This window comes from Melopsittacus undulatus, chromosome 1 (assembly GCF_012275295.1).
Source record: "Melopsittacus undulatus isolate bMelUnd1 chromosome 1, bMelUnd1.mat.Z, whole genome shotgun sequence".
NCBI classification, from domain to species: domain Eukaryota; kingdom Metazoa; phylum Chordata; class Aves; order Psittaciformes; family Psittaculidae; genus Melopsittacus; species Melopsittacus undulatus.
The window spans coordinates 31,996,040-32,020,537 of NC_047527.1; the positions used below are offsets into that span (position 1 = coordinate 31,996,040).

General features: G+C 35.6%; 1 protein-coding gene across 4 annotated transcripts; it reads right to left on the bottom strand.

The window, feature by feature from the left end:
* Positions 1 to 468: 468 nt before the first annotated feature.
* On the bottom strand, positions 469 to 19,170 carry HNF4G (hepatocyte nuclear factor 4 gamma). 4 transcript variants are annotated; one of them, XM_013129481.2, is made up of 11 exons: positions 19,067 to 19,170; positions 17,540 to 17,556; positions 15,879 to 16,047; positions 14,780 to 14,874; positions 10,683 to 10,789; positions 6,599 to 6,754; positions 4,193 to 4,280; positions 2,003 to 2,155; positions 1,596 to 1,832; positions 976 to 1,098; positions 469 to 587 (listed from the first exon to the last, which is right to left on the bottom strand). In XM_013129481.2, the coding sequence occupies exons 1-11, from the start codon at positions 19,168 to 19,170 to the stop codon at positions 469 to 471; spliced, it is 1,368 nt and encodes a 455-aa protein (XP_012984935.1). The 4 variants fall into 4 exon arrangements, with proteins under 4 accessions (XP_012984935.1, XP_030906409.1, XP_005150874.1 ...); XM_031050549.2 differs by lacking the exon at positions 17,540 to 17,556 and adding an exon at positions 16,418 to 16,424 and having other exon boundaries at positions 15,879 to 16,043; positions 19,053 to 19,167; XM_005150817.2 differs by lacking the exon at positions 17,540 to 17,556 and having other exon boundaries at positions 19,053 to 19,170.
* Between the last annotated feature and the right edge of the window lie 5,328 nt (positions 19,171 to 24,498).

Genomic DNA, 24,498 nt, shown 5'->3' on the forward strand with positions numbered 1-24,498 from the left:
TGAGGCATGTCCTTTGGTTGGTAGCCTACTGTTTTGCTATTATTGGAATCTTGGATTTTTGCCTGATTAACCCACTTTTTAATGTCTACACTTCACAGCTAAACAAGCACTAACCAATTTTGTCACGGTGAAAATATTATATACATATCTAAACCAATAATATTAAGACAACTAAACCAAGAAATAAAAAACTAATCTGTGCAGTTACAAGTTCTAAAAAATAATATCAACCTCTATACATATTTGTCAGACTGCAGTGTCCACGGTTACAGTTGTATGCAGCAGTCAGAACAGTGAGTATTACTTTCCAAATCACTAGGTGTTATAAGAAACACCCACAGTAGTGGCTGCTGAGGAATCACTTCCTTTATAATCCTGAGTTTTTAAATGTGCAAGTGTCCTACCAATTTGTCTAGTGCATAGGAAGGCAGGAAGGAAGGGACAAGTAAGGCAGAGACAGAAACATTATCACAATGGTTTTTGTTTCAAAATTGACTGTGGTGCAATGACTGAAGCCTGATTTGCAGACATTTTATATTCTTGCCCAGACCCTTGAGGAGGGGAAGGTAATGGAGTTTCTGGAGTTGCTGAAAGAGAATAAAGAAAGAATTATAGTTTTATATTCTGGCCCCCTCGGAATACAGATATACATACTACTACACTGAAATGAAGTTCTGTTACATTTGGAATGGTATAGAAATAGGATACTTTAATTATTGTAATTTTTTGTTTATTAAAAATTGTGCATGTGAAAACGATATATCAGGATTGGTGCTGATTTTTTAAAAATAGATTAGATTTGGGTCACAGTGTCTTAATTAACACTGTTTACATACACGTATTTTTAATACGAAATTATTTTCATTTAGGAATGTTGATGAAATAACTCTAACACTGACAGGCCACCATTCTAATTAATATTTTTAAATATAGAAGTGAAATGTTATGACAGAAGGTTAACTTGCAATTACTTACAAATCTGTTCCGTATGCACAGGAGCAGACATGGAACTTATAAGGATAGTTTGGCCCGTTAATGGATCTTGGGATAAGTGAGGATGTATTGGATGATGTAGATGACTGGCATCATTAGAAGTACCTACAAAAATAACATGAGTATATAACAATTCAAAAGAGCGTATCATTGCAGAGACTTATACTTCAGTAATTACATTTTTGCAGGGTAAATATTTTGATTGGCAATTTGAATAATTGTCTCTGGGTATTCATTAAACAATTTAACCAGACTTTAACCATATTAAGCACTGTGTTTATTTTCACTGTTTTGATGGCATTAACAGTGGATTTCCTGAAATATTTGTAAGGATTCTTCCTTCTACTTACAGAATTTAATGTCTAGATATCCAGCAATGATTGAGAAGTGCACAGCATAATCTGAGGCTGGAGGACTGAGTTAAAAAGATGAGCAGCCAAGTCAAGAAGGCTTCAGCTAACAATTATATGACCCAAAGCTCAGCCAGCAAGGCAGTGGTCGAAGTGCCTGCTCACATCATGATTCCCTCAACATCCCAGTAGGCTAAATTCTATATAATATGACACGTACAACATGGTAAATTTAGCAAATTGTTTGCTTACCTCCCAGTAACATTTCTTGAAGCAAACTGTCGATTTTAACAATTCCAAAGAGTTTAACCAGTTGTATTTGCTCAATCATTTGCCAAGTGATGCTCTGGAGTGTAGGCAGTAGAAGCAGAAGTTCTCCAAATCTTCCTCGGGAGTCATACTGACGGTCATTAATATAATCCTCTAAATTGATTTGGACTTGGAACCTCATGTTCTTAATCTTCATTGGATTACTCAGGCCTTTTGCATCTTAAAAAAATTACGAACTCTTAAAATTATTATCTGGGAGGAGCACCTCACTATTTTTCATTTTATTATTTTTCATTCATAGATAACATGAGCAGATGCCACATCAACAAAAATTACTTTCAATATAAGCACATGCAAAATAATTCTGAGACATATTTTCAGGAAGGTACCTGGATCAAAAAACACGATCGCTTTCAGGCAAGCATACTCATTGTCATCTATTTGAATTTCCTGGAACGGTCGGACTAATTCATCTAGAATCCGATTTGCCACTCGGCTGATCTCTACTTCGGCACTGTTGCGATGGATTATGTAATTGTTGCCTTAAAGAGAAAGAATACCAACACATGGATTTATATAAGACTTTAATGTAATGTAGCAGATGAAGCTCATTTTTAAAATATATTTCATTTTGCTTAATCAATTTTTTTTTACTATGTATCATACAAAACTGTTCTTTGTAAACAGTGTATGTGTGCAAAATATAGCTGTCACCCAGAAATTATCTGTGCATGTAAATATGCCAAATCATAAAGATTCTGATGTCCATATTTGAGTTCACAACTATGGAGCAAGTCAGCCTTTATATTTTCATAATAGATAAATATAATGGTAAACTGATCTTAAAATTTCTCCTTTCCCCATTAAAATAATACATTACAAGTTGAATGATCAGGATTTGTCAGTGGACAAAGAAATCATCTTCCAGAAGAAGCATCAGAAATGCTTCTTTTCTCAACAGATGCTTCTGTAATTCCTAATCAAATTTAAAAGCATCTTAAAATCTTCAGTAAAGATTGAATTTGCCCTGCACTTTTAATTTTAAATTACCATTTTTGAGAAGTCTCAATCATGGCATCTTAACTCACCTTCTGGGCAGAAATCATCTAACATAAGAAGTGAAAACACTGCAAAAGCCACAGAGCTTCCAAAAGCCATCAAGCAATTTTTGAAAGAAAAGCTGATGCTTGTATCACAAGAGATCTATGTCAAAGTGACTCTAAGCTTTACAGATATCTGCCTCAAAGTATTAGAACCTAGCCTTGGTGCCCCAAATTGTTTCTTCTTTTGGTATAAATGCTGATGCTGGTGACACTGACTATCATTTTCTAGTTATTATTTTATCATTATTTCCTTAATACCTACTAATCCCAATAAAACTACAAACATTTACTTTTAATTCCTGTATTTATGGTCAGTAAAGATGTATCTAGAGAAAGAACTAGGTTAAGAAAGTAATTTGTATAGTTTTTAACTTGAAAGGATTGCCAATGAGAGTAATATCTCCAGATATTGTCCTGCTAGTCCTTTTAATGTTATGATATCCATAAAAATAAAGCTGATTTAGAGCTATAAGAACACAGGCCCAAAGAAGAAGGAGAAATAATAGTGGCAAACTTCCTTTTATCAATAGATAAAGTAGCTTGAGTCTATATTCCGCATAGTCTTGCCTCACATAAAAGAACCTGTCCAAGAAGACACACATTTTCTCACAAAACAGCCCAGGTGCTGCACATTTTTCATTATGCCATTTTTGGGAGGGTGTACTTCAGCATGGCAGAGTGCTGTGTCAAACAATAACAAATGTCTCATCATGTCACTATGCACACAGGCACATGTCTTTCTATTACTGTAACTCTCTGTTGTGTGAATGAAGGGAAGACGTTTCCACTATGTGATGATGCCCACTTCCCTTATAGCCATTTAAATAATCCAGTGATCAAGTCATTTCAAGTGACCAAGAACATGCAGGCATGACTCCTCACCATGTCATGGATGCACCCACATGGCAGGGGACAACAGGCATGCTGTTTGCATGATGGCTAAGTGGCAATTGTCAAGGCAGCAGTGAGAGGGCTCTTGGAAAAATGAGTTGCAGGGAACAGGCTATCCAATTTTTCTAGCTTGTAGGGTTTCTCTATGTCTGAAGGGCTCTTGAGAATGCTCCAGATAAATGGCTTTATGAAGCCTAAAATTAATACATCGCCACAGGTTGGTTGCTCCTCTCTTAAACAAAGGTGTTTTATGTTGTTTGGCTGGTTGGTTGATTTGTTCTGTAGGGTGTTTTATGGGACAAAGATGCAGAAAGAATAATAATGTAAGGAGACAATTTGGCATGAACTCCCTTAAATTATGGTTTCTGGTATCCAATAAACCTTTAGCCATAGTAACTCACAGGAAACTATCCACCTACTTTAGCTGGAATGAGGCATGTGACATTATGTCATTAATAGCTATTTAGCATTCACAGAATGCATTGCTTTGATTGTGCCAGAACAGCTGTTCCACTTAAGTGATTACATGGTTGCTAATGTACTAAAACATAATCATTATTAATTAAAACAAAACCCAGTATTTACCTAAAAGTAAAATGTCCTTATACGCCATGGACCGTTTTGCTGCGCCAAGCAACAGGTGTTCCCCAGCATGTGCTCTTAGCAAGGCAACCTCAAGGAAAGAACAGCAGACTCATTAGATGATAAAGCAGTAAGTTACAATAAGGGCAAAAGAAATAAGGATGCCTGTTATCGTAAGTGTATTCACCAGCAGGTATATGTTTAAATCTGTTAAGATTCTGATGCAAGTTGTAAGTGAACACAAAAACCCTAACACTGAGCTTTAAGCAACCTGATCTAATGGAAGTTTTCCCTGACCATGGCAGAGAGGTTGGAATTAGATGAACTTTAAGGTCCCTTTTGACCCAAACCATTCTGTGATTCTGTGTATTATTGCACACTATAATTAAATTGTCAGCCTCTGTCACCTGTAGCATTTGGTCTAGATTTTAAAACTACAGCTCTGCAAAATCTTTCTCAATAAATACAATGCTTGTATTTATTTTCTAGTGAATTTCCTAATGACTATTCCCTTAACAAAATTTTCTCTGGAATTTTAAGTTGACACTAAAGACTCTGGTGGGCTGGAATGAACCGTTACAGTAAATTTGGCAACATCTATACATGTATATATGCATATACATGTATATATATAGATATATATCCATACATATATAGATATATGTATCTATATATATAGATATCTATATAGTAATGAAACTATATGTTTCATTTTTCTCACCTTGAATAAAAAATTTATGCAGCACTTAGAAGAGCTTTTTCTCCAGCAAAGACAGATATGCTAAAACATCCACTACTGTCAGCAAAGAAGAAACTTGATTCATACAAGTAAGGCACTTAAAAATGTAGTCATTAGTTTACTCGTCACCTATTTAATTTCCTCTGTTTTTAATGCCCCTGTGAAACTTCAGCACTGGCCTGTTTCCTCAAGGAACTCCTCTCTTGGCAAGTAATTTTTTTCTTACAAATCCAAGCCAATAGTTTATGAGTGATGTAAAGGCGCACAGCATCTAGGAATACTTAATGTGTTAAAGACTTTTCAGTCTCTCAGTAGAATTAACATCTGAGCTGGACTGCTCTACGGTTTGTAAATCAGGCTGATTCTGAGATCAGGAATAATTTTTTCAAAACCAGATGTTTAGTTATTTTATAACTAAATGCACAATGACCCTTAGAAAGAGGCTTTCACAAATGCAGAAGCATAATTTGTTTTGACTCCCAATACCTTTGTGACTACACTTCCAAAGTACTTAAGGTTCTACAGTATTTCTCAGTGCTCTCCAATTACGGCACGGGTGTTTTCAGCCTCTCTTTCAAAGCTGTTGCTTGTTTGTTTGCTTGTTTGTTTTTAATTTAAATACAGACAGGAAACTTTTAATGAGATCTGATCCCTTCTCTTTCCTTCATGCCATCTTAGCAATAAAACCAGCAATAGCTTTCCTTGCCTTTGTTGCCATTGAGAACACTAAGCTCATATTTTGGTGGGGCTCCTGTGGCCTGAAATACCTTCATATTCCTGAGGAAAAGTATACGAGGAATGACTCAGTTTAAGTCTCAAACCCAAGGATAACTTAAACCTCCTTTCAGGATTTTGTTCAAGAGACTGAAGGGGCAAAAGAAGAAATTAGACAATTTCACTTCAAAGAGTTGTTTTCAAGCTGAATCAGACTTTGGTGGACTGGACTCAAGAGATCCTGACCCATAAATTAACCTCCTGCCCAGGAAGCTGGTGAGAGAACCACAACGTGAAAACATTGGTTCTGAGTGTGCCAGCACAACTTACTCTGAAGCCCTGTGTTATATTAGGATATGTTACAGATGAGATGATAGATGAGACCTATCATAAAAACTCTTAAGAATTTTCAAGGTTTGATGCTTTTTCTTTTGTACTTGTCATATACAACATATATGAAATATTATTTTCTATAGATTGATATCAGTATGTTTGGCATTTGTTTCAGATTCTAACAACTTTTATATTTTGCAAATAGAGAAGATCTACTTCAAATTAAATTACATGCTGTCTTAAACCATATTACAATGAAATGTGCACATAAACACTTTGCAAGGCATGCAAAGCATATCTTCTTTTACAAGTTTGTGGGTTTTTTTTTATTTTTGCATGCATGTTGCTCTCTGTGCCTCCAAAAGGATACAAAAAATGCAAAGCACTGAAAGACATACTGTTTTTCTACTTGTGTTAATGTGATGGACCCACATCAATTTCATCTGTTTTTTTAAATTTTTTGTGGTGCTGCTATTTTAAAACTTAAAAAAAAATTAAGATGGTGGGTTTAGCATGCATTTCCATTTGATCAGACAAAAAAATGAGTGTGTAATCATAATACTTAAATATCACAGAAATAACGGAACAATAATTAAAGTTCTCTCTTTGGTCTCTTCTTATACCTGGTCATCCAGTGGTAATTCACAGAAGCCTGGAATATATTTAGCCCATTCCACCAGGACCAAAAGTTGTTGCTTCATAGATTCACAGACATCACTAATACCAGCAATTTTCTTAACATTTATGTCAGTGCTAGCACCAGGACTGGAGATTGAGATCTAGCCATAGTGAGAGGAAAAAAATTAACAATGTTAAATTTCATATAATTGCATTTTCACTGGTTAAGAGCATATTCAAGAAAAAATCGCAGCAGTAATCATGCATACCCTGGAGAAGTTCCTTGACCATACAGACCATTAGTCTGCATGTAAATTATAAAATTTCATTTCTCACTATTACCAGTGTGTATTACAGTATATTAAAAATTACACTCTGCATATAATTATATAATGTCTTCTCATTCCAAAATACTATTTTAAAATATGCCAAAGTCCTTACTGTTTGTAGGGGGAAGGTTGGGGTTTTTATTCCTTTGAAATGGTTGATATTTACTTCATTTCAGAAAAAAAAAAGAAAGAGCTCATAGGCGCATGCAGCAACATTAAGGGCAAAGAAAGAGAGAGATGAAGGGGTATCATGTTCTTCTAGTGAAAAGGTAAGTATCATTAAGTTTAGAAGGTAAAACAGGGGGATTTTAGTGCCTGGAGGAGAATGGTTTGTAATGATAAAGCAGCAGTATAGGCAGAGGCCTGAGAACATTTCAGACTAAATGTAAAGGATATGAGTGTGCATTAGACAACCTGCAGTGAACAGTGCTCTGTGAAATAAGAAGAGAGCAGTATCTTTCTGGGCCTGAAGCTGGGGTACTTTCACATAATCAGTGAGCCAAATCCTGAAATTCATAATGTCTTTTCAAGGAAACTAACAAAACCAAGCTTGCTCTTCACTCAGGCAGGAAATATAACTTCAGATAAAACTGAGTCTGAGAATAAAGGTAAGTTTATAGCTATCATACCATCACAAAAAAAAAAAAGATACCAGAAGACTAAGAAGACAAAGAAGAAGATGAAGAAGAAAAAGAAAAAAAAATAAAGAGTAAAAGAAAGAAAAAGAAAAAAAAGAAAGGAAAAGGAAAAGGAAAAGGAAAAGGAAAAGAAAAAGAAAAAGAAAAAGAAAAAGAAAAAGAAAAAGAAAAAGAAAAAGAAAAAGAAAAAGAAAAAGAAAAAGAAAAAGAAAAAGAAAAAGAAAAAGAAAAAGAAAAAGAAAAAGAAAAAGAAAAAGAAAAAGAAAAAGAAAAAGAAAAAGAAAAAGAAAAAGAAAAAGAAAAAGAAAAAGAAAAAGAAAAAGAAAAAGAAAAAGAAAAAGAAAAAGAAAAAGAAAAAGAAAAAAAAGAAATGGCAGGTGCTATTTCCATTGACTCCTACCAAATCCCCTTCATTCACACATCCATATTAAATCTTCCAGTGGGATTTGTGGTGAAAGACCATTATCCTTGGGTGTTCAAAGGGAGTTGTATTTCTTGAACTAAAGCTCAGTGCTTCCTACATAATTCAGTAGTCTAAAACACTGAAAACAGCTTAGATATCAATGGCAGCTAACCAGCTGAACACTAGTTTTCAGGGAAATACAGCAGCTAGGTGGTGAAAAAATCCTCAGACACATTATTCAAAGGCTGTCATGTAGGGAAAAGGTGAGAGGTATTGTCTTTTTGTAGACAGCACGTTTGTGAAATCCTTGCTGTAATCATGAGCCCATTTCTGGCGTGTTCCACAGATTGCCAGAAACAGCAACTGAAAATACTAAGTATCATTCAGGTGAGAGCTACCAGAATGATTCAATCTAGAAAACCATCAGTACAGAAAGACAGTAAAGAAATTCAACATATTTCATTTTTTTCCAGAAGAGTACGAGTACTTACAGAAAGAGAGTTCTGATAGCAAGAAGCATTCTGATCTACCAGAAAAAGATAACATCATGCACCAACTAGAAATTAATTCAAGAAGGAAAAGAACAGGCAGATTGCTTAACTGTTGCAGTTGGTAAATCATGAACTTAATACATTGTCCTTTGTTTAATATGTTTTAACCAAAGCTATGCATCCTTATAAATTACGTGTTATAGAACAAACTATAGAATCTGCTGAAATTACTTAGTGAGCTGCTAGGGATTCATGTGATGACTCCCATCTTCTTACAAGAATATGAAGCTATTAATTTCTTTTTCTATTTCTCTATTGCCTTATCTTCCTTGTCATTTCAGGGCTGCAACACTGGAGTCTCTGACTTCATAGAATCATGGACTAGCCCAGGTTGGAAGGGACCTCAAAACGTCACCTCATCCAACCTTTTATTGTAAAAGAAGCCTATATGAGATTATCTGGCACCCTCTCCAATCACATCTTGAAAATCTCCTGTAATGGACACTTCACCATGTTCCTGGGAAGGTTATTCTAGTGATTGATGGTTCTCACTGTAGAAAATTTCTTTCTTATATCAAGGTGAAATGTCTCCTGGTGCAACGTGTACCCATTATTGACCTGATGAATATGACAATGTAACACTATATCCCTATTGTCCTGAGAACCACCAGACACACATGCTTTTACTCCTACAAGAGTCCAGCATGTCTCCCTCATATTCATACAATCCTAGAATCTCCTGGGTCTGAATGAGAAAATTTGTAGTTGGATATGTTCCCCCTAGAAGGGATCTTCAGAGACAAAATAATTATTTTCCTAATTTCAATGTGATTTTTTTTAAAGGGATGAATGCTGCCTTCTTCCTCATTTCACAGCTGAAGAACATGGCCAATGATCTGTGACACTACTACACCCTCCAAGTCTCTCCTCAGAACTGAACTCATCTTACAGACGATTCAATCAAGGATAAAATGAAGACTTTAAAGTCTTTATTTTTCCATCATGTTAATGTAACCTCTTGCTCTTTAAGGCCATATACAAAAAGCGTATCTTTGTATATGCTTGGCATAGAAGGAGCTATTCTCTCCCACTACAACATACCAAATAATAAGTAGAATAATCCTGTGTACATACACAAGGTTATGTTTTAGGCCAGGAATCTACCATCTGAAAAGAACTTGGTGGCAGGATGTGATTCTGTTTAAGACAGCTTTTATTCCTGAACTGGATATACCAGTTGGACATGATTAAGGACTAATTTGAACAAGCACAATAAGCAAGTTCAAAGAATTACTGTGGAGGCAAAAATAAGTATATTTTTTATACTGTATAGGTATGAAGGCAGGAAGGTCCATTACGTTCACCTAGTCTGCCCAGACATGAAATATGTGCCAAAGACTATTACCCAGTAATTCCTGCATCAGTTCTTTACAGACAGTTCCACCCTAAGAATGATGCTGATAAAGGAGGAGATTATAAAACATTTGGGAATGTATAAATCAGTCAGCATGAAATTGTAAAGGTGGCAGTTAAATTCTACATAAGTAAGTAAGAGGTGCAAGAATGCAGAATCAATGACCATGACTTATCTGAGGTGCAGAAAAGGACTGGAGACTGTTCCATTCAGCAATTGATTGGACAGGGGAAAGAAAAAAAAAAAAAAAAAAGAAAAAGAAAAAAAAGAAAAAGAAAACAAAAAACCAGAAAATTAAGTAACTAAGTTCAGATGAGACAAAATTTAAAAGCGAGATATGAATAGACTTTCCAGTTGGAACACTTCTGTTTGTCATATTTATAATGTCTAAGTATATTAAAAATGGGATTTTCAAAAGAATCTAAGGAAATGAGTGTCCACACCCCTCTGAATGTAATGGATTTGGACAATTTTTTCCCTAATGTTTTATGGGAAAGCCAGCCTCAAGGAGAGATAGATGCCACCAGCTGCCTGAGACAGCAAGTGATTTAAAAGCAGTAAGAACCATAAAGCTTTATTAAGAAAGGCGCCTAGGACATATTGTCCTCAACAAAGTAGAACTTTTTTCTTATTGACTTTACTTTAAGAATGTATTCTATTACTGATTCTTTCATTGGGGAGAGAAAGCTGGATACATCTTGGAAGTAGAAAATAAGTAGTTTTAATGATTGCATTTAAGACAGTAAGAAAATGAAAAGTATTTAACTTTCAAAAAAATGGTCTTAAAAATCATTAAACAGTTTGATCTCAGTACCTGACGGGACAGTGTCTCAGCTTGTGACAGTGTGCTAATAGAGGAGGTGCTGCAGCCATCAATAATGTTTCTTCTTGTACTTATCCTGTCCCGTTCATTTTGTACAGCTGGAAAAGAACATCTCATTTATTGATTTGTAGGCATTGACACAAAATATAATTTCATAATTTTATTAAATAACAATAAGAATTGAAAGGTGTGACATTCAAAAAAAACTCTTCGTTTAGCTCTAAGTAAGGACGAAGGGGGACAAGTTTATGGTCTTTATCTGGCCAGTTTGCCTATAAAAATTATGTATAACTAGCTGTAGATAGATATTGAATTGTCAGAACTTTCGTGACCAGCTATATTACAGAAAAACCTCTTTCTTCCTTTGAACTTGAATATATGCTGTCAGTTTTGTTATTTTAAACAAGTTTTTTTAAGGTCAAGTTGTACACCACCACCACTGACAAAATGTCTCAGTCAGAGGACTGGACTGAGATATGTCCATTATACTTGAAAAATCATGACAGTCAGTTGAAATTCCCAATGACTGTAAAAAGGGTAATATAACCCCCAGCTTCAAGAAGAGGAAAATTGATGACCCAGGAAACTACTGACCAGTCAATCTCACTTCTGTGCCTGGCAAAATCTTGGAGCAGATTCTCCTGGAAGGCATGCTAAGGCACATGAAAAACAGCAAGGTGCTTGGTGACAGCCAGCATGGCTTCACTAAGGAAAAATCCTGTCTGACCAATTCAGTGGACTTTTATGATGGGGCTACAGAACTGATGGACAGGGGTAGAGCAGCTGACATAATCTACCTGGATTTGTGCAAAGCGTTCGACACTGTCCCACACAACATCCTTGTCTCTAAATTGGAGTGACATCAATTTGATAGGTGGACCACTCAGTGGATAAAGAACTGGCTGGATGGCCGCATGCAAAGAGTTGTGGCTAATGGCTCAATGTCCAGCTAGAGACCACTAATGAGGGTCACTGAGCAATCTATGTTGGGGCCGATCTTGTTCAACATCTTTGTCAGTGACATGGACAGTGGGATTGAGTGTGCCTTCAGCATGTCTGGCAATGACACCAATCTATGGTTCTATTCTGTGTATCTATGAAGAGAAAAATCTATGAAAGCCCTACTCCTGCTGTCCTGTGAGAAACCCTGAAACAGGAATGAATCATGAAACTAAGCCACTAGTAAGGTGATTTTGAAACATAAATCTCATGCTCCTCCTCAGTGATACTACATTCTTAACCAGTTTACAGAACCTTAACTACATAATAAAAATAAATAAATGAAAAAAAAAGGCACCAAAAAAGTTTCGGGCCAAGAAGTTTTGCCTCCTGGGGTCCAAAAAAAAAGGCAGCTGAAAGGGCTTTGGCTAATGAATCCTTTAGCGGCACACACAAGGCTTATGAAGCAATAAGGCTAACTTTTGAACTGAAGAAAGAATTAAAAAATTAAAATATCAATCAGATTTTTTGAAAATCTAGATCATGTCCAAGGTTAGGCCAAGGAGAAAAGAAAAAAAAAAAAGAATTGTCATGATTAAACCTTTTTATTGCACAAGGGATCTCGTCATCTTTTAAGAGCAGCAGCTTTATTTCCAAAGGTGTTTGCTGTTTTGCGGGAAACAATCTGCATTACAGAATTTAGGAGCAGTACCAAGAGCTTCAACAAAAAAAAAACAAAACAAACTTTTCACTTAATAGTTTTCAGGGTTTACCCGAACAACACACATGTTTTATTCCAGAGGTGTACTAAGTTTTTGCCAAGGACATTCACTGATGGGCCTTTTATTGAGGTCACAGTAAGAAATGTTGTGCAGTGATAAACACAAAGCACTAAATGTTCATGTAGACAGAAAACAAAAAATATAACCTTTTTCAAAAGAATGGAAGAAAGCCCTATTCACTGAGTCTCAGCAGCTTAAGTGCTACATAGGTAATTAAAATAAGGTCAGGCCTGATTAGTATTAGAAAAAATATTCAGCTCCTCTGACAATCACTGGTAAAAGTCATTGCTGGAACACTTTAAGAATCATAGAGAAACGCTTGTTTTCTCCTGCATATGTATAATTTTGGGTTATTAGACTGGATTGTATGTCTTGCTAAAGCCTTTTTGTCAGTTCAGGCTAAAATTGCCTTAAACAGAGACTCCATGAGGAAGGGGGGATATTTGCTCAAAAGGGGCTTGCATATCTAAAGCCTTTCTCACCTTTGTCCTGAAGAAAGCCATTTGCTAGAAACAAGCTGAGAAACTATCATACAGATTCTGCTACACTTACACTGTGAGACATTGACTGATGGTGTAAAGAGGGATATAACAACACACAAGCAGTAAAATTTACAGTTCAGTGTTTTGAATTATTTTAGCACTGGGAAGCCTTAAATAAACATGGCTTGAATGGAATGAAAAACTAAATTTATATAGGTAGTGAGACCAGAGGAGGCCATGTGGAGTAAATCAAGTTAAAAGTTTTGTGCAGGATACATCTTCACTTCATAAACAAGAGCAGCAACATGCCTTATGGCACTGTCAGTTAATATCAGTGATTATTTCTCTGGGTTTGGGCTCCCCAGGACATGGGGGAAGTAGGCAGTGTCCAGCTGAGGGCTATGGAGATGTAACTCACAAGCTGAACGAGACAGAAACATCTTTGCTTATATAGAAAAGAGAGGACCAAGAGAAGAGGCAGGGAGTCTTAATTTCTGGAGTTTACAGGAAATGGGGCCATTTGAGAGGAGAGGTTCTTCTTAGATGTACAGTGAAAGAACCAGAGGCAACAGGCACTACCCTAATTGCAGTAAGACACATTCTAACTATAAGGAAAAAAGGGTGGTCAAGCACTGGAAAAAGTTGCTGGGAGAGGTTGTGGAAAGTCTCCTCTCAAATGATGGCATAAATCTCGCCAGACAGAGTCCCAAGGTACCTGCCTGAATCTAGAAATTAGCCTTAAATAGGGGCTAGAGTAGATTACTTTTGGATGTCCCTTCTGAGCTAAACTATTCTTTAATCCTGGGGCTTGAAAGTCTCTGACGCTTTGCATTTTGCAAAACTTTTAGAGCTGCTGTGGACACACAGGTTTCCCCTTCATTTCAGACTGATAATATATATACAATATGTTACTGATTTTAATGGCTCAAATTCCAAAAGGCTAAACTGTATTCAGAAGATTCACAAGAATTAACAAATGCATTTCATGCATAGGCAGCGTAACACTGTTTAAATTATCCTCATCCAACTGCAAGGAGAAAATACATTTTACCTCATACCAAAACTAGATCACTAGCAAAGCAGTACTATAGTATCAATATAAAAGAGCATAAAGAAACAGTGTCCTTTTACTTAGGGAAGCTATGTATAGACTAAAAATATAGACTAGTTACAGTACAGGAGAACTGCACACTCACATCACAGACTGGCCTTTAGGCAGATGCACCATGCGCCAAACAAAACATGTAGCAAAGTGCAGGATGAACCATTTTTGAGTGCTTATTTGAACCAGATCAGGACGTCTTTTGAATCTATATTGTAATTGCCACTGAAGCAACAGCCCCAGCAAATTATAAAAATTTTTCATTAATGTGGACAATTCCCTGTCAGCTGCCACTACTGTTCTCACCACCACTTTTTTGCTTCCTCTGGCTTAAATTGCTTCAAACATTTAAATTTAAGAGAATAACCAGTAAATTTGCACTATCGTTACTTCAACTCGGTAGAACCAAAATCCCAGACACAGATTTTATGACTTAAATCTGGTAGAAATTAAAATCTCACACTTTGAACTTTTCCAGGAGATGGCTCACCACTTAGAAATCAATGAATCTTAGTGCCAGGATTCATGGGTTAAACAGCTGCAAATTCATTTTAAACCCATATATTTGCTAATACTCAGTGTTGGAACTGCTTACCCACCTGAAAATTAGATGATGCATATTTCACCTCAGTACAAAAATATTTTTCCATCATGAAGGCATTATAGCACACTTTCCACTGATTTTTTTTTTTTTTTTGCTGGAGTTTTTAGGATTCTTACTTCATTTCAAAACTAATTCAGGTTATTTCCCTTTTTATATCATATAATAAATTACTCCATTACCTTCTTTTTTCATTCCTGCTCTAAAACACTTTTTTAAACGACAATATCTGCATTGATTCCTTTTGTCCTTGTCCACAATACATTGCCGGTTAAATCTGTCAGAGACAAAAAGAGGTAAATGTATAAAGCATTAATAAAGCAGCGCCCTGATTATGAGGAGGAAAAACTAACTAGTCTCATCTATCATAATAATGTCTATAACCACAACTTTCTTCTTCTGTTGTTTTTATTTTTTTATTAATTATTTTTGAGAGATATTTCATATCTGCTTAGTTTGAAGGAATATACATATATGTATAGACACATATGCATTGGAATGGGAAAGCATGGAAGATTTTGGAGTTACACATGTGCATCATTTACGCTTCAGCTTATTTGTGAGATGTGTCAGTAACTGGCTGCATCAACTGGCGGTGAGGAAAAAAGGGAGGAAAAACTACAAATAGAAAAAAATAAAGGACCATCAAAGAAGATGCCAAGTGTGGCTGGCATGGAAGAACCCTAACTGGCGAAGCCTACTTTTTCTGGCAGGTATCAACAAACAAGCGACATGCTGCAGTATTACAAATGACAATCTAAACAGGAAGTATTAAATTAATGCTAATATTAAACAATGAAGGGAAAGTGTAGCAAAAAAAAAAAAAATTCTAGTTACAAGTCATTCTTACAAAAAGTTTTCTCCTATAGTGATTTCTCTCAACTCACAGAGGTGTCTGTACATTTTGTTGACAGCTTAAAACTGATATATTATGGACTTGTGCATTAACAGAGTAATTTCTCAGACATAGTGCACAGACTTGCAGTGTGATAATTTGGGCAGCCAGACATCCAGAAATTAGCAGATAGCCATTCAGACTAACAGGGGGGACATCTCAACAGACATCTGGAATGTGTAATATTAAGTAGTCTTGAATAAAAGACTTTTTTTTTCCCATTATAAGATCATAAGAATATACCATAAAACACATGCTTGTCAAAAATGCTGGTTAGAATTCAATAAAGAATTAATGAAAATGCCCTGACATAGTTCTGAGAATTCTAAAAGTAATATTTGCTTAAATTCATCAGTTTAGTGTCTCTAGATTAACTTTTGAATTACCTGCATGTATAGACATGATTTTTCCGTATACTGCGTCTAAAGAATCCCTTGCATCCATCACAGCTTGAAGCACCATAATGTTTTCCAGTCGCTCGGTCTCCACATATTGCGCAGAGACTACTGACCCCATTGTCAGTGGCATTCATGTTGACAGTGTCTCCTGAACTGTCTGAGGGAGGTAAGAGCAACATATATAGTTATGGACATAACTTTCAACAACCACTCCATGAAAATTTGTACTTAAATTGAGGCATTTTTTTTTTACTTTTCTTTTTTGATTGGTAGTTATTTATATAACACATTATATATTATTACATCTAGTTCCTATTCAGATCAACACTTTCAAAGTTACAGAGATGTTAACATAGTTTATGAAGTTCAAAATAGCAAGTAATTTCCTTCTAAATTCTTTCTACACAAAAGGGGTTAAAAATTAAAGTGTAACTCTGCATGTATAATTACGTATACATTCTTGCTAACACGAAGAGGAACTTTGGCACAAAGCAGTGTTAGCTAGTTAGCTGGCAAAGATCTCTTACATCAGTTCTTACAGGAGCTGGCAATAACTGGCAACTATACAAAAGTACATAGATTCACAGAATAGGTAGGGTTGGAAAGGATCTTAAGATCATCTAGTTCCAACCTCGCTGCCATGATCAGGGACAGCCATGACAGCAAACAAAGAAAAAAAAGAAAGACAAGGCAAGCCTTTTTTTTACACAATACTTGATGAACAAAGATTGCATGTTAAGACGATTGTCTAAGTGTTATTTCCTTGAACAAATTTTCCAAAGGAACATTGGTGCAGACTTTACTTCCACAAAAGAATATTAGCTATGTGATTAACAGTTAGTCACTGAATATGGTAAACAGTACTGAAGAAATTCACCTGAAATCAAAACATATCTATTCTTTGAGTCACAGTGCTTAACTGATGTGTTCAAGGAAATAATTACAAAATAGCTTTTACTGTTATGCTTCTGGTTTTAAAAAAGAAAAGCTGTTTGTATTATGCTCTAAACATCTGCAATTTTTCTGTCAGTGAGAGGAAAGAGTGCCACATTAATTAGTTACTCAAACATGCATTCAAAAGTCAAGTACATGAGTTCAGGAACAGTGGACAGGTCGAAAAATAAAACTGTTCACACTGATACATACTATTATTCAAAAAGTACTACATCCAACTGAAACATATTATGCAAATATATTATAAAATGTTCATTGTGTCCCCAGAACCTTATAACTTAAACAGAATTCTTTAGACAGAGAAGAAAACACACCTTTTTTCTATTTTACAAAAACATAATTAGCAGAAATTATATTAAAAATTGTCTAAATACAAATGAAAACTTGAAGGTAAGAATTCAGTTCTGTAAATATTTTATTTCAAACCGATATTTTGTCATTACTAGAAAATTAATTTCAAAAATGGATTAGAGAATTACTTTAGCTAGAACAATATAAACCCTTTTTTGGAGTTTTGAAATTTTGATTCATACTGATACAGCAGAATAATTAAAAATACAATATCTATATTTAATGGTGAAATAGTTGGGTGTATATGTAAGGATATATTTCTCTTTTTCTGGCATTATTCAAAACCAAAGACTTGGGAAATTCACCTGATTTTTCAAAATTCTTTGATTTCAACAGCACTGCACAATCTGTCTGAATGTGGCTTTTTAAACTTCTCTTAATGATAGTAAATAATTTAGGTAACTAAAAAAGACACAAAGGAAAGTTCATAAGAGACAGCTTTCAGTACCAGATTAGCACTGTAGCTGCAAGACAATGTTTGTATAAATTCTATAAGAATATACTTAGGGTAAACTCAAAGGAAACTCTAAACAGGAAAAGGCTACACTTAATAACTAATAAATATTAAAGTAATCACAGTGAATAATCACCAACATCTAATGTAAAATAGCATAAACCCCCTAACCTGCTTTCACAATTCATGTACCATTAATGATCTGAAAAGATGCTAGTCAGCAAAAAAACCCAAAGAAATGACCATTGAATTCATCCATATAAGAACCAAAAGCAGAGAAATTATCTAAAAGTTGCATAATCATTGTTGATAGATTCAGAATCACTTCAGGCATCAAGGTCTGTTTTCCTAAATCAATAATCAAACCTATCTTGCTGTTCACTAAGCTTGCTCTAAAGTAACATCAGAAATTCAAATAAAACTTCAAGCCCAACAGTAAAAAAAACTTAGAACTTACTTAGGTTTTAAGTTAGGCAGTAATATGTGGAAATGCAAAAGCTAAATATTTTTCCTAAAAATCAATAAATGTTTGCTCTGCCTTTTAAAAATACCTAATGCAATAGATCTATAAGTTATACTTTATGATAAAATAAAGCAATTTTTAAGTATGTTAGAAGATTTGGAAAGCCATTTTAGAGTAGCTTAATTTTCCTGATACTTTTCTTCACTTTAGGATACTGATATTTACTTTTTCATTGTTGACTAATAGTCAATGGCAGAATGAAATGGTGTGCTTCCTATTTCAAGTCTAACTTATTGATACAATTTCTCAAAAATTTATTGCATTACAGATTCCATGTAAAGTTAAATTGTTACATTAGCCAAATGCATATAGACTTTCTCAGCTAAACATTAGCCTTTAGAAAGCCAGTGTGGGTTTGTTTGTTTGTTTTTTTTAGAAAAGAAAACACTAGTTCATATATACACATATTTAGAAAGACTAGATTAATATTTAGATAAAACATTAGTCTGACGATTAAAAACTAGGTATCAAGAAACAGTGGCTAATTTTTTTCACAAATCTCTGGATAATTTTGTGAGTCCTTTCAAATGTTATATATGAAATATACTTTTATGTCCAAACTGTCAATACTAGTTATTAATTTGTCTTACAGTAAATAGAACAACTGCTAAGTACATCTTCTTCCTTTGATTAATTGACTGGTGACAGTACAGTTCAGTTACTTTATTACAAAACCCCTCTCTTTTATTTTCCTTAATGTTAAAGAATTATAATGTTACTAACTTAAAATTAGTGATGAAGTCTAAAAGAGCAGGTCTGTATTTTGAAAACAGCCCCCAGATGGTTCATTAATAAAACATTTAGCTAACACCATATAGCATTACTGAATTTAACTTTTTCTGTTAACTGGCTTGATTTTGCATCACAGAGCAAAACTCACCACTGCTGTTATACAGGATCTGCATAGTTTCAAACTCCAGGGCCGTATATGTTGGATCTAAAACTTCACTGTAGTTAGCCATTTCCATGTCTAGTATTGGTTCCGAGAGCCTCATCATTGAATGCAAAACCAGTGAAAAAGCTGCTCAAATGTATAACAAACACTCCCATTCTGTTTCACAGTGATAGATAATCCAAAGTTAACTATAACTGTGTCACTCACACGCTGTGATGGGAGGAGCTGGAAAACTGCTTCTGCATGCTATATTCTACCTGTGGAGTTTTTTTTTCTTTTATGATACAGTGCAACCCTTCTGATAATCTTGGAATGCTTTATGGAATAACCTTATCAGAAGTTGCACTGGTTCCAGCTCTTGAGTGAACTCAAGGACACACAGGAAGCTTCCTATCTCCTATGTCCTGCTATGCATTTTGCTGTCCATGTGGCATAATCAGTCCTAAACAAAAAACTCTGGTTCTTATATGCAAAGAGACTGTAGGTTCAGATGCCATTTTGCTCTCTGTTCAGAACAATAAGGAAGGGTGATAGGATTATGGACTATCCTCATACACAAAGCATCCACCATCATATTTTAAAAGACAGATGCAAACCCTCCGATTTTTAAAACTGCTAGCGTTCTTTAACAGTAGCAATGAGTTGGCTGTATAGGCACACTGAACCAAGGCCTTGAGCAGCACAAGCTCTAAAGCAAGGCCAGTGTATATATCCCCATCGCACACTGTGTTGCTGCAATGGCTCTAGGCAGTGGACCTTGCACACTCTCTTCTTCCTGCTCTAACCCTTCCTGCGTCTTCCTGCTCTAACCCTTCTTCATACAAGATGTCATAGCAGCACCTTGTTTTCAAGCACCATTCAGGTACACAGGGAAAAAAAGTGCCATTCACATTCTCTGGAAAGAAGAATATCTGGGTAGGTCATCATTGTTCATCAGCTGGTACACGTGCCCTGTACAAACCCATTTAAAAACACTCCTGTATAACTGCTTCAATCTGTGTAAAAGATAGCTGAATTTCACTTGCTAATCAGGCGCTTTTAAATGTTGGATAGCAGAACTTCAAGTGTCATTACTTCTCAATAAATTCTTTACAGAAAACTACCCTTGACATTGTTAAACAAGTTACATTAGAGTTTACATATATGGGAAAACTGCCCAGTTTATGTTTAATTAACAAGAGCTAGTAACTGTTTATACATCATTGAAATTCATTTTAATGGAAAGAATGCCTGCAGTTGCTGTTCAGCGTAAGTAGCTGCAAAATGGCACAATGAAACAACTCTGATTAAGAGATTGATGACAGACAAGCTACCAATGAAGAAGGAAAATTTTTGGGAAAGACCTAGAAAAAAAGCCCTCTGAAATACATCCTTCTAATTTCCAAGTCCACAGAGTAACCTGAGATTCACAAATAATCATGTCTCCTTGTGAACACACAGATGCAGTCTCAGGCCAGTTCTCCTCCTGACTCCAGTGGATTCTAATGGCTTAATTATGACAACAGGATTCTTGTCTAAGTCACAGAGGTATCTCCAAACCTAACAGCAATTATTATCATGCTACTGCTTGCACAAATTCTCCAGATTTTAGAGGCTTTCCATAGACACTGTTGTCCTTTTCACCTACTGTTATTCCTTTTCCTTTAAACCATTCATCCGTTATTATATTCAGTAAGATATCAAAAAACTGAAAAACTTCTTAAAAAAGACAAACCTATAAAGTTCTGCCTCCTTATGAGTAGCACTTTTATTAACAACCAATGTAACTACAAATACTTCCTATACATTACAGAAGACAAATAACATATCAGAATTTTATGATAAGTTTATCATTGAAGTGTTAGCATATTTCATGCCTACAATCATGGAAAATATTCTATTCAGAAAGTATCATTTCACAGTACTAGAAGTATGAAAAATCGCACAGTCCTCAACCATAGCTAATACTTTTTATTTTTCTTAAAGCAGCATATTTAACAAAACTGATACAAAGTTATTTGCTGACAGGTCATATTTGTTTAGGAAATCACAATAGCTTCATCATCACAAGAAGGAATAATTTTATACTACTTAATTACTCCATTTGAAAAGTTTCTTCAGCAGCAGAACTTGTATTTGCTACAACATTTTTGAATTTGTATAGTAATTGCTACAAAACAAGTTACTAGTTACATGACAAACTATTTATTGCATTAAATACACTATTTAAAATAAAATACAAAGTTTTATATGTTAGAATTGTCTTTTGTTCCTTAGAGCATACATTTTCATGTGATTTTCTGTAACTAATCTCTGGCTTTTTCATACCAAAATTTTATGCTGCACAAATAAAAACAAATCTAAAACTACCTGGCTTTTATTTCAAAACTCCAGTCCTGACAACATTCTGGCATATAAGTAAATTTAAAACAAGTCAATGACTGTAAGATGAAAGATATCATCTATGACATGATCAAATCCTGCTATCCCTTCTTCTCTTAGAATTTTTTGCAGGGCTGCCAAAACAGTCCCCTTAGTGCCTACTAAAGAGAGAGAATGAATTGACCCTTCATACTTCTGTCATATAAAAGCTCATTTCAATTGATTTTTTAATATGGAAAAATGTGCACTATAAGAAAGCCATTCTTTATACTTTTTTCAATTTTTGCTACGGAAACTTCCGAGTTAAATTTTACATTCATAAAAATCTGCTTTCTGAGGAATTTTTGACACAGCGATTTACATCATGGAAAATTAATGTATACTAATGACTACTGTAAAGTATTAATATGTTTAACATGTATAATTAGCATTTCTGAAGTAGGTGGATCAGAATGCAGTTCTGGAATTAGAGCAGTTGAAAAAGGAAGCTAATGATGAGCAGCTTTTGGTCCTATGTTAATCCAAGCTCATGTTCACTAGTCTTCAGACCCCCACACAGCATATTTCTCTTCATATTGGATACCTGCACTGTTTTTTAAACTATGAATGACCTCACAGCTTGGAGTATGAGGCATTCATTCAGATTCTAAGTCAATTCATCTACTAATGACAGCCAAGAAATATTAGACTTAGGTAAGCAGAAGTTTTAAAATTGTGTAATTAGTCAAACTGAGAAACACTCCTTTGAGATGAGCAGTACTATAAACTTGAGTGAGAAATGATTTTTCAAAATAAATATTTCAGTAATTGTGAAGAAAGACAAAGCTACACAGTAATGCTTTTTTTCATGTGGTTTGTCATGAGTTTTCTTTAAATCTGATGACTCTACAATCACGTGCAGAACGCATTCCTATTTTATCTTAAGACTATTAACTGTTAATTGCTCGGCTCTCCATAATAAATGTAATCATTCTTTCTGACTGTGCTATAAAACAGAACAAAAGCTAATAAAATACAGGTTCTTTCCATAGAAGTGTTCCTGTAAATAAAAACAAACCTCAAACCACTATCACTACTGAAAACCAGTTTTGGTTTTCTTTTTTTTTATTTTTAATAAGTACTAATATGTGTTTTTAGCATTCCAGCTCAGTAAGAAATGAAGAAATGTAGATCCCCAGAAGAAATCCTTAATTTAAGGTATTTTTTCTTCTTTTCATGTTTCCTGAGTGATTAACACATCTTTACAGTATTTCTTCCTTTGCAAGTAGAGTGAATTAAGGTGGATGCATTCAGAAGGCATCCTATTTTTGCCAGTAAACTAGCATATTTGCCCAGTATGTTGATAACACATTTTCATGTGTCTCCCATCCCATTTGCTGGCACATACCTGAGACAGGGCATGAAGAAAGATTGTACTAACAAAACCTAATGAAACTATATGAGCTGAGCCAGAACATCTCCTTATTACAGTAAAAGCAGACAAAGATCTTCACATTAGAGAATTCATTGGCCAAAAGCAGTGTGCAAATTTCCACACGTCAGCAGGGAGTCTCATCTTTGGCTTACAGAGACACACACCCATGATATACTAGACTGAGGGTTCCTCAGTCTACTAAGACTAGTAAGATACCCTCAGCACTATACTATCTAGCAAGATACCCTCAGCGCCAGGGAGAGCACTGATAGTCACCATCATATCAGCTCTGCTGCCACCCACACCCAAGTATTTCATAAATGGTCCATGAGTAATGACTGGGAAATGTTCACTTGTATTCTAAACCATACAATATTATGACATGTTTGACATTACAGAATCACAGAATCCCAAGGGTTGGAAGGGACCTCGAAATACCATCTAGTCCAACCCCCCTGCAAGAGCAGGGTAACCTAGAGTACATCACACAGGAACTTGTCCAGGAGGGCCTTGAATATCTCCAATGTAGGAGACTCCACAACCTCCCTGGGCAACCTGTTCCAGTGCTCTGTCACTCTTACAGTAGAGAAGTTCTTCCTGATGTTCACATGGAACCTCCTATACTCCAGTTTACACCCATTGTCCCTTGTCCTATCACTGGATATCACTGAAAAAAACTAGCTCCATCATCCTGACACCCACCCTTTACATATTTGTAAACACTGATGAGGTCACCCCTCAGTCTCTTCCAAGCTAAAGAGACCCAGCTCCCTCACCCTCTCCTCATAAGGGAGGTGTTCCACTCCCTTAATAATCTTTGTGGCTCTGCGCTGGACTCTTTCAAGCAATTCCCTGTCCTTCTTGAACTGGGGAGCCCAGAAGTGGACACAATATTCCAGATGCGGCCTCACCAAGGCAGAGTAGAGCGGGAGGAGAACCACTCTTGCCCTACTAACCACACCCTTTCTAATGCACCCTAGGATGCCATTTGCCTTCTTGGCCACAAGGGCACATTGCTGGCTCATGGTCATCCTCCTATCCACCAGGACCCCCAGGTCCCTTTCCCCTTCACTACTTTCCAGCAGCTCAACCCCCAGCCTGTACTGGTACATGGGGTTATTCTTCCCCAGATGCAAGACTCTACACTTGCCCTTGTTGAATTTCATCACGTTTCTCCCTGCCCAACTCTCCAGCCTGCCAGGTCTCGCTGAATGGCATTAAAGGGTTTGTAACACTGTAGTGTTACTTTACTTGACAGAGATGCCTGGCTTATTTTTTAAATAAAAATGTTAAAGTTGGATCAGATCTAAAAGTTAATGATAAAATCTAAATGTCAACCACCAAACTTCTTACAAATCTTGGAAAATAAATAGTCATTTCTGCTTAAGACCTAAAAACCATGATGGTAACATGGCTATGACCCCTTACAACATTAAAACACTACAGCAAGTGTCTTAACACAGCCGTTCCACACCCACCCACCCCAACCCTCCCCCGCCCCAAAAAAAAAAGTCAGAGCCAAACAAGGACAAAATTGCCTTTGAACTGGTTAATGTTAAAAGATTTTTCAGAACAATTTGTGAATCATGAGAGCAAATGTACAGCACAACTGTTTCCAGTAAGATGATTAAACGCACCATCTCCTACACACTTCTC